Below are 10,927 nucleotides of genomic sequence, written 5' to 3' on the forward strand. Positions count from 1 at the left end.
AGTTGGTAGTATCCCAGAGCTTGGAGTTTGGCTCAGCCAGTGATGGCCCTGGAACCTATTGGAGGAAGAAAACGCACTTCCTGAAGTTTCCCTCTGACTTCCACAGGTGCATCTGGGCACGCTCCCACACCCATCACTCACCCAAATAAATAAACAAAAAAGGAAGAGTCAAAGAAGAAGATTAGCTAAATATGGTCTCAAAGCTAAGGACTAGATCTGCAAGGTGAGGCAGTAGATGGAGCCAGGCTTAGGGGCTAGGGAGGGGCGGAGTCCACACCGCGGTGGGGGCGGAGCCTTGGTTAGCCATTTAGCGCAAGGGGCGTGGTCACGCAGAGGCCCCCCCCACGGCTCAGAATTGGGGCGGGGCTCCTGGCTAGCCAGTTAGCACGAAGAGGCGTGGCCTAACGAAGAGGCGTGGCCACACGAAGGCGTTCGGGGGTGAGCTAGACCCAGGCGTAGGACTCGCGGCCGGTACCAACAGGGTTTAGAGGCCCACAGAAGGTTCTGGATCACCAGGAACGAATCACGTGCAAAAACCAGCGAGTCCTCGCGTAAGGAGAAGGCTTCCCGACACTACGAGTCCCTGCGACTCAGACAGGGGCGGGGCTTCGTGGCGCACGCGGCGGCGAGGCGGGGCCGGCGCTGGCCAAGATGGAGGCCAACGTGTTCCGGTTTCGAGATGCCCGGGCCGCTCCGGATCCGGTGCTGGACGCCGAGCCGGTGGCCTTCGGCTCGCAGCCGGTGCCGCTGGTGCTGGACAACGGATCATTCCAGGCTCGCGCCGGGTGGGCGTGCCCCGGGCCGGACCCGGGCCCCGAGCCGCGCCTGCAGTTCCGCGCCGTGTGCGCGCGCGGCCGTGGCGGAGCGCGCGGCGGGCCGGGGCCTCAGGTGGGCAACGCACTGGGCAGCCTGGAGCCGCTGCGTTGGATGCTGCGCTCTCCCTTCGATCGCAACGTGCCGGTCAATCTGGAGCTGCAGGAACTGCTGCTGGACTACAGCTTCCAACATCTGGGTGTCTCCTCGCAGGTGAGGGCGGGCCGGGCGGGGCCAATACTTCAGGCTGTCAAGTTCCAGATACTTCTCGTGTGTCTGCCCTGTGCTAGGAGTTAAGGATGTTAAGGAAACACTACTGCCTGAACCACGGTGTCTTTATCCTTCAGTGGATGACAAGAACCAGTCCGATCCTGGAAATATTTTGAAGATAGAGCCCACATGATTTATTAATAGTTGGGCCAAAGCTTGACTTAATAAACTTGAATTAAGCAGGGAGTGGTGGCACACGCCTTTAAATCCCAGCACTCCGCCTTTAATCCCAGCACTCCAGAAGCAGAGGCAGGCAGATCGTTGGGAGTTCGAGGACAGCCAGGACTATCACACAAAAACACTCTATCAAAAACAAAAAATCCCAAACAAACACAAAGCTTAAGTTGACCACATGTTAGTGCTTTCCAAAAATGAAATGTATGCTTTATAATTGCTTTTGATCGCCTTTTTAAAGATTTATTATTTCAAGATTGTATGTGCCTTAGGCCTGAGAGCTTCTGCAGCTGGAATCAGGTGGTTCTGAGTGGACCTGATGAGGGACACAAACTTGGGTCCTCTGCTCTTACCCAGTGCTTTCTCTCTAGTCCCCCCATTAGGTTTTTAATTAGAGATATAAAGCAAATTCAGCCCTGAAACAAGGATTTGGGGTTATTTTTGCATTTCATGCATGTTCTGTTCTCATTCATCTATTTGTGCTTCTCTTTCAAAGTAGGGCTGCGTTGATCATCCCATAGTTTTGACAGAGGCTGTGTGCAACCCACTTTATTCCCGCCAAATGATGTCCGAGCTCCTTTTTGAATGCTACAGGATCCCGAAGGTTGCCTATGGAATAGACAGCCTCTTCAGCTTCTACCACAACATGCCCAAGAATGCCCTTTCCAGTGGCCTCATTATTTCATCTGGCTACCAGTGTACACACATTTTACCTGTCTTGGAAGGAAGGTGAGTTGCACTTGTGGCATTTAAGTGGCATTTAAGAAGCATTGATTTAGGGCCACTGGAAAACTGGAATGTAAAGGTACCTGTTGGGAATGTCTGGTAAGTGCTAGATGATGGACTGAACTGGGCTTAGCTCAGACCCACATCAGTGTGTGACTTTGTAAGTTATTTTACCTGTCTTTTGGGACCTCTTGGAGGGAGTTCAAGTGGGTCTCACTTCTAACTGACAGATAATTTTATAATTTTGATTTATGGGGGAATACATACCTACCCATATTAGACATTCAATAAACATGTTTTGAGTAGGTTATTTGAATATATTTATTTCTCTCTAACCCAGCAGTGGTGGCACATGACTTTAATTGAAAACAGAAGTTTTCCTGGGTCCTGCAGATGCTCTCAAATAATCACTCAGAGGCATGATATTAATTATAAATGCTCAGTCAGTAGCTCAGGCTTATTACTAACTAGCTGCTACACTTAAATTAACAATTAACCCATAATTCTTATCTATGTTTAGCCATGTGACTTGGTACCTTTTCTCAGTACAGCATTCTCATCTTGCTTCCTCTGCGTCTGGCTGGCGACTCTCTGACTCTGCCCTTCTTCCCAGCATTCCCAGTTTGGCTTTCTTGCCTAACTTCCTGCTAGCTACAGGCCTGTCAGCTTTTTATTAACCAGTGAGAGCAGCACATATTCACAGCGTACAGAAGGACCATCCTACGGCATTTAATCTTCTTCACATTGGGGAGGCACAGGTTGGTGGATCTCTGTGAGTTTAAGGCCAGCCTGATCTACAGAGTAAGTTCCAGGACGGCCAAGGCTACACAGAGAAACTCTGTCTCAAAAAACAAACAAATACTTTTGTGTTTGTGTGTATGTATGTGGACCTGAGAGTGCTTGGCAGGAATGTGGAAGTCAGAGGACAACATAAAGACATTGGTTCTCTCTACCACATGGGTCCCAAAGAATTAAACTCAAAGTCCTCAGTCGTGACACCAAGCGCCTTTACCAGTGGAGCCATTTCTCGTCTCTTGAATATATTTAATGCAGACCATCTTGGTATTCTGGAGTCATTTTTGTTTTTTTGTTATTTGAGACAGGGTTTCTCTGTGTAAGAGCCCTGGCTGTCCTGGAACTCGCTTTGTAGACCAGGCTGGCCTCAAACTCACAGAGATCTGCCTGCCTCTGCCTCTGGAATGCTGAGATTAAAGATGTGTACTATCACACTGAGCTTCTGGAGTTATTTTTTTAATTAAGAATTTTTGCATTGTAAGCTCTTTGATTCATATTGTCTATACCTTTATTTTCGGTTGTATTGTCCTAACACATGCTAGGCAATTGTGGGAATTTTCAGAGTTGAATAAAAGGCAGAGATAGTTTTCATCTGTTTTTGTCTTAGAGTTTAGTTTTATTTTCTCACGTGAGATGAGGCTACCATTGTGTTTGTTTCCCACAAAAAGAGGTGTGTGCCAGAGCCAGCGAGCCCTGGCTCCAGGTGCTTAGATTTGCAGTCCTGCTAAAATGAGACTCTTCTTGTCCCTTCACCTAGCTGTATGTATGTGCTTACTCATCTAACTGTGGAGGGACGCAGTTCTCAGGAGTTTATGAAATGCAGACTCCTAGGCCCAGAGCCAGTAGCCCTTGGAATTGGCATGCTTGACCATTTTCTCTGTTATTTCTAAGCTACTTGACTCCAGCCACCCCACCCCACCCCAGAAGTACAGGCTGAGCTACATGATAGTTACCCTTTGGAATTTGTATTTATTCTGTTGAACTGTCTTTTTTTTTCCCCTTGGTATTTTTTTTCTGAGACAAGGTCTCTTTACGTAGCCCTGGCTGTCCTGGAACTCACTCTGTAGACCAGGCTGGCCTGGAATTTACAAGAGATCTGCCTGCCTCTGCCTCCCAAGTGCTGGGATCAAAGGCATGTGCCACCATGAGATTCTGGCCAGAAGTTAAAGGGCCACATGTCTGGGTGTGCAGTCGGAATTCTGGTCTTGGGTGAACATTTCCACAGGGGAACCTTCCTGATAAGGCGTTTTAGATGCCCCAACCCTCCACTAGTCTGCTTCTTTGTCTGCATTAAATTCCCGTTTTCCCCAAGATGTGCCACATTCTGTCTTTTACGCTGCACAGACTTTCAATGTTGTTCTTTACTACTTTGGTGTAGGCTAGATGCCAAAAACTGCAAACGCATCAATCTCGGAGGAAGTCAGGCGGCTGGCTACCTGCAGCGGCTCCTCCAGCTGAAGTATCCGGGGCACCTGGCAGCCATCACACTCAGCCGCATGGAGGAGATCCTACAGGAGCACAGCTACATTGCTGAGGACTACGGGGCAGGTGATGCAGGGGGTGGGGGCAGGCGATGCAGGGGACCTGGCTCCAATTTTCTAGCTCTGTTGGCCTTTGAGGGTTCTTCACATTGTTACCAGTGTGAGCCTTGCTTGCTCAGCATCCATCTCCCCTCTTTGGTGTTCTCTTTGTGAGATTATGCAGCCAAGTTATTGTCATGTTCCCTTCACACACCATAGCTGTTATAATGTGCCTCCAGTATAACTTTCAGCTTGTTTTACACATTAACATTTTTGAGAGAGGAAGCACAATGTGCCAGTTTACAAAGTTGGAGACCAGCTGGGCGTGGTGGTGCACGCCTTTAAACCCCAGCACTCAGGAGGCATAGGCAGAGGGATCTCTGAGTTCAAAGCCAGCCTGGTCCACAGAGTGTGTTCCAGGACAGCTAGGGCTACACAGAGAAACCTTGTCTCTACAAAACAAAAAAAAAGTTTGAGACCAATTGAAATTGCTTTTCTAACATCATTAGAGTGATGTCAGAATACTTCTTCGGTTTCAGTGTATCTTGAACTTTTATTTTTGAGACGGTCTCCATATATAGCCCAGGCTGGCCACTACTTGAGTATAGACTCAGATCCTGATGTTCCTGCCTTGGCCTCTAAGTATCTTGAGCTTCTAATTATATTTTACTTCGATATACTTTGGTTACTATTGCTTATTAGACAGATGTGATGAATAATATCTTCCTTACAAATGTAAATGATTCAGATAAAACCCAACAGCTATGGTCAGTAACACTATTAAGATAGCTCTTTTTTCCACAGTGTGTGACTGGGTTTTCTTGTGGTCATTAAAGGTACTGGCCTTCAGCTGACTGCTGCTGAGCTTTAGAAAAGCAAAAGTAATAAATATAATTCCTTTAGTTGATTGTTAGTCTTTGAACAGAAAGCTTATTTAGTACACTCTAAGGACAGAGTGCTGGAAGGTAGCAGGAGTACTGGCTGCATCCAAATGTGTTATCTTTGAAAGAAAAGGGGGGCCTGTGAGATGGCTCATTGGGCAAATGTGCTTGCTTCCAGAACCCATAAGGTGGAAAGAGGAAACCAACTTTAGCAGGTTGTCCTCCGACCTCACATGTACGCCATGATGTGCACATGCCTCCACACATGTGCACACATACACATATACACACAAATGTAAAAAAAAAGATTGCAGGGGGTGGGGGGGGTGGGGATGTAGCTCAGTTGCAGGTTACTTGCTGTCCTAGGTTCCGTCCCTAGCTTAGAATGAATCGGATGCATGAAACAGACTTGCAGGCCCAGCACACCTGGGAGGTAGACGTAGGAGGGTCCTATGTGTAAGGCCATCTTTGCCCCACGGTGAGTTTGAGGCCAGCATAGACTGTATGAGACCGTTTCAAAAGAAACAAGCCTGGAGGGTGGGGAGATGGTGCAGAGCACTGGCTGCTCTTGCAGAGGGCCTGGGTTCGGTTTGGAGCGCCCACATGGTGGCCCACTACCATCCCCAATTCCAGTCCAGGTATCTGCTGCCCTCCTCTGGCCTCCATGGGGCATCAGGCAGGTGCACAGTGTCCTTAACACACAAGCAGGCAAAGATTAAAAAAACCCAACCACATACAAGTACACAGAGAGCCCAACAAAGAAAATAAAAAAGCTCAACCTCAATTTTGAAAACTATAGACCATAAAATTTACCATCTGCCTTTTTTTTCCTTTCTTTTTTAAAAAATCGTTTGCTTTTTTGGACAGTCTCCCTATGGAGGCCCATCCTGACATCAAACTCGGCTCTCCTGCCTCAGCTTCCCAATGGCGTGGTTCATCTGAACCGTATCAGGGTAGCTGAGTCTTCAGAACACTTTGTTAAGCACATGTGATTATGAGGCACAAAGAAGTTGGGGAGATAGACATGGAGAGAAAGTTTGTGAGTTCCCTTTCTTGATATACTTTGGTATTAGAGTAGCTTTTTTTTCTTTTGTTTGAGACAGGGTCTCACTATGTACCTATGTAATTCTAGTTCACAAACCCATCACTGCAGACCCAGGGGATCTGATGCCCTCTTGTGGCTCCCATGAACATTGCATGCATGTGGTGCACAGACACATGCAGGCAAAATTATTCCTGCACGTAAAATAAATTTAATAGCATATAATTCTGTGAAGTTCCCTTTTCAGCACTGCTGCTGTGTCTGCATCCCGTGAATTTTGATACATTTTAATTTTTATTGAGTTTAAATATTTTCTAATTTCTTCAAGACTGCTTCTTTAACTGACTGTTTAGAAATATGTTGTGAGACACCTTTCTGTGACTTACCTTTAGTTTAATTCTATTATGGTGAAAGAGCTAACTTGTTTATTGTAGGACCCGGCATGTGGTCATATTTATACACTTGAAGGGCATTTACTGTGCTCCATGGGTAGGTATTCAGGTGTCCATGGGTAGGTATTCAGGTGTCCATGGGTAGGTGTTCAGGTGTCCATGGGTAGGTGTTCAGGTGTCCATGGGTAGGTGTTCAGGTGTCCATGGGTAGGTGTTCAGGTGTCCATGGGTAGGTATTCAGGTGTTCAGGTGTCCATGGGTAGGTGTTCATGTGTCCATGGGTAGTTATTCAGGTGTCCATGGGTAGGTGTTCAGGTGTCCATGGGTAGGTATTCAGGTGCCTGGTGGTGGTGGTGGTGGTCCACACTGCTGTAGCCTTGATAGCACCTTCTGTCTCCTGGTTCTCTGATAATTGGGAAGATTACTGATGTCATTAGATGTAATTGTGGGTGTCCCTGTTTCTCCTTTCAGTCCTGTCACTTGTGTGTTGTTGTTCTTTTCTTTTCTTTGTTCCTGAGGACCAGAGTTTACAGTGCTAGGCAAGCACTCTGTTTCTGAGCTGTGTTCCCAGCCCAGATCTGTCAGTGTGTGTTCCTTATCTGGCTTTGTCTTGTTAGCTGCATATTTGCACACTGTTACATCTTCTTATCTGTTGACCTTTTATCATGATGTGATGTCCCTTTTTATTCTAGCTATTTATTTGTTTGCTTTGAAGGCTACTTGAACATTAAGAGTCACTCTACCAGGGCGAGGTGAGACACACCTTTAATCCTAGCACTAAGGAGGCAGAGACAGATGGATCTCTGAGTTTGAGGCCAGCCTGGTTTATTAGTAAGTTCCAGGCTAACCAGAACTACATAGTTCAAGATAAAGAAACAAACAAACAAAGCCAATCCAGCTTTCTTTTGAATAGGGTTTATGTAGTAAGCTATCCTTAAAACTCCCAGATTGCCGGGCGTTGGTGGCGCACGCCTTTAATCCCAGCACTCGGGAGGCAGAGACAGGCGGATCTCTGTGAGTTCAAGGCTAGCCTGGGCTACCAAGTGAGTTCCAGGAAAGGCGCAAAGCTACACAGAGAAACCCTGTCTCGAAAAACCAAAAAAAAAAAAAAAAAAAAAACTCCCAGATTATCTGAGGTTAGCCTTGAACTCTTTTTTTTTTTGGTTTTTCAAGACAGGGTTTCTCTGTGTAGCTTTTTGAGCCTTTCCTGGAGCTCACTTGGTAGCCCAGGCTGGCCTCGAACTCACAGAGATCCGCCTGGCTCTGCCTCCCGAGTGCTGGGATTAAAGGCGTGTGCCACCCCTGCCCAGCCTTGAACTCTTAATCCTCCTTCCTCTGCTTCTCAGGTGCTAGGATTAGGGGCAGACACCACCACTCCCTGCTGGCATCCCTCAGTTCTTTATCAGTGTACTCCAGATGAGCTTGTGGTTGTGTTACACTAAATGTTTATTACTCTTTGTTCAATCAGGGACGGCATCCAGGTCTTGTGCTCCTCAGCAGCACCCTGTCGGTGCTAAGACCATTTCCAGTTAATCTATTTGAATTTAGGACTATTTTCTTTTTCTCTCTGCCTTTTAGGTTATTGGATTTCTATTTTATTTTATTTTTGAGGCAGGGTCTTACTATGCAGATCTGCCTGGCCTAGAACTTATTATATGGTCCAAGCTTGCCTTGAACAGAGAGATCCTTGAACCAAGAGGTGGAGCTAAAGGTGTGCATCACTACACTCAGCTGGACTGTATTCTTTAGGTGGTTTCTCTAGAGAAGAGAGCAGAGTGTAACTTCTCCTCATCTGTGTAGTGATCACTCCGGTTAGCAGTAGATTTCTTTATGCTCTTTGTCAGTGTCTTACCTGCTAAACCTGTGAACACTGGGAGCCCATCAGACAGTGATGCTGTTATTATTTTTAGTTCAAGTTATGAAACATGTTTTAAGTGACTCACGAGGCAGTTAGCCTCGTGTGTTTAACAGGTTTTCCTTCACTCTGGCTGTTCTAGCTTCCTCCTTGTGTGATTTCTGTCTGGAGACCCTCAGAGCAGGTCTGTGTATGCCTGGTTTTACAGCTGCATTTGGTGGTTCGGTGGATTCAGAGGGTCTGAGTGTGTGCGATGTCACTTGTGCCTGGCATCGACTTTCTGTTGCACTGCCAACAGGGCTTTCATCTCTAAAGTCCCCAAACCGTTTCTTTGCAGAGTTGCAGAAGTGGCGGTGTCCTGATTACTATGAGAACAATGTCCACAAGATGCAGCTGCCCTTCTCCAGCAAGCTCCTGGGCAGCACACTGACGGCCGAGGAGAAGCAGGAGCGGCGGCAGCAGCAGCTGCGACGGCTGCAAGAGCTCAACGCCCGGCGGCGGGAGGAGAAGCTGCAGCTGGATCAGGAGCGGCTGGAGCGGCTGCTGTATGTGCAGGTGAGGGCAGCGAGGTGCTCCCGGCGCGTTCTCGTCTCCTCTGCTTTCCTTGGCCATAGTGTGCATTGGCCATCAAGTCACCTTTCAAATTGGGAGTCCAGAGACCAGACTCAAGCAGATGATAAACATGCACAGCAGCAGGTGTCTGCGGAGCTGTGGACTCCAGCTCTGTTTATTGATTAATTTTGTTGTTTTCAAACTTTTCTATGTAGATGCAGCATGTGTGGTACACAGATCTCAGGGTGGGCATCTCAGTGAGTTTCACAGAGTGACACATGTACATGTTCTTGCTGTCAGATGGAGGAGCAGCATTACCATCATCTCCTCTCAGTGACACCTTCCCACTCATCTTTGATGTCTGTCACTGTAGATTAGTTTTCACTAATTAGCTGGTGCTGAAACCAGTATCCAGTATGCAGTGCTAGCTAGCCAGATAGTTGGAGAGGAGGGCATGTGTGAGCCTGTGGTGAGAACTGGAGGGATGATTCTATTGGGGGCTGGCTAGGGAACCCCAGAAACCCCTCTCCCCCACCTATCTTTGAGAATAGATTGTGCCTGCTCTGCTTTCAGGAGCTCCTAGAGGATGGCCAGATGGACCAGTTTCACAAAGCTCTGATAGAGCTCAACATGGACTCCCCAGAAGAACTACAGTCCTATATACAGAAGCTCACCTTGGCAGTGGAGCAGGCTAAGCAGAAAATCCTTCAGGCGGAAGCCAGCCTCGAGGTGGATGTGGTGGACAGCAAGCCGGAGGTGACGGGGCCTGGGGAGGTAATCTCGGGTCCTTAGGTGTGGCTACCAGTGCCTTTCCTTCCTGAGCCATCTTTACAGCCTTCCACTTTCTCTCTTTGAGACAGCGTTTCATATAGCAGCCTAGGCTGACCTTGAACCTAGTATGTAGCCACGAATGACCATGAACCTCTCGCCCTCCTGGCCCTCCTGCTTCTACCTCCCATTGCAGGGATTGTAAGTGTGTACTACCACGTGTCCAGTTGAGGTGGTTCTGGGAATCACATCTGGGGCTGCTTCATGAACTCTAGGCAAGCACTCTACCAATCCAGCTACCTCCAGCCATCAAGACAGCTTGCTTTAAACTCTTTATTACTGGTGTTTTTAGAAAGACACGGTGCTGTGGAAGAGTCAGGGTCCGTGCAGTTTGATGCTGGGTACAGGGTAGTGCACATGGGTGACGCCACAGCTGTGTTTGAGTCAGTGTGGCACTTGTTGTTACAACACAGGCTCCCGGATGGAATGTCACCATAGCGTCAGCTCTCAGCCTTACATTCCCTGCCCATGGCCTGCTCAAGAGCAGCCTTTTCAGACCTTTTCTGCTTATGACCCCACTGAACCCAGAGAAATTTTTACAGAACCCAGGTGTGTAGGTTTAGTTTTGCCATTTACTAAATGAAAGCAAAATTGTGTGCTAATGAGAAGGATGTATTTATTTTTACATAGGAATTAAATTCTGGTTGAGTTGCTATTGTAGGATGCCGAGTACCTTCAGTAGTTCTGTTGATTAGTGCTTTAACTTTACAGTGGCCAATGTTGAGAACACTGCTTTGCATAAGTATGGGACTAGGTGGCTTGCTCTGGATACTACAGTCTAGGGAAGAGGGGACCTCTGCTCCCCTCACTGTTCCTGGGTACCCCAGACCAACTTCCACTGAACCACTGGGCATTTTCATTTGCCTTTCCAGGCTTCATGCTATGTTCTGGAACTCAAAACCATTTGTCTGTTGTGCATTCATCCTTTAACATATTAGTAAGACCTGGAAGTACCACAGGGTCAGATGCAGGCAGCGGGGTTTGAATCGAAAGGAAAAACAAGCAGCTGAAAGTGGGATCCAGGGCAGCTGGAGACCTGCTGTCCTGTGTTTCTTTTCCTGCAGTTTTTCCAGCAGATA

At 47.5% G+C, this 10,927-nt stretch overlaps 1 protein-coding gene across 3 annotated transcripts in view; it reads left to right on the forward strand.

The window, feature by feature from the left end:
* Positions 1-390: 390 nt before the first annotated feature.
* Actr5 (actin related protein 5) overlaps positions 391-10,927 on the forward strand; it is an 18,862-nt gene continuing 8,325 nt past the window's right edge. Inside the window, exons 1-5 of one of the 3 annotated variants that reach the window (XR_003736554.2) lie at positions 391-1,026; positions 1,757-1,986; positions 4,157-4,326; positions 8,806-9,023; positions 9,594-9,794. Coding sequence is in view for 2 of the 3 variants with exons in the window: in XM_028889241.2 (XP_028745074.1) it covers positions 652-1,026; positions 1,757-1,986; positions 4,157-4,326; positions 8,806-9,023; positions 9,594-9,794 (1,194 nt within the window). In the remaining variant the exon portion in view is untranslated. The remainder of the gene's footprint in view (positions 1,027-1,756; positions 1,987-4,156; positions 4,327-8,805; positions 9,024-9,593; positions 9,795-10,927) is intronic. The other 2 variants (XM_028889241.2, XM_028889242.2) reach the window with 2 other exon arrangements.

The sequence above is a fragment of the Peromyscus leucopus genome, chromosome 4 (assembly GCF_004664715.2).
Source record: "Peromyscus leucopus breed LL Stock chromosome 4, UCI_PerLeu_2.1, whole genome shotgun sequence".
In the NCBI taxonomy this organism is placed as follows: Eukaryota; Metazoa; Chordata; class Mammalia; order Rodentia; family Cricetidae; genus Peromyscus; species Peromyscus leucopus.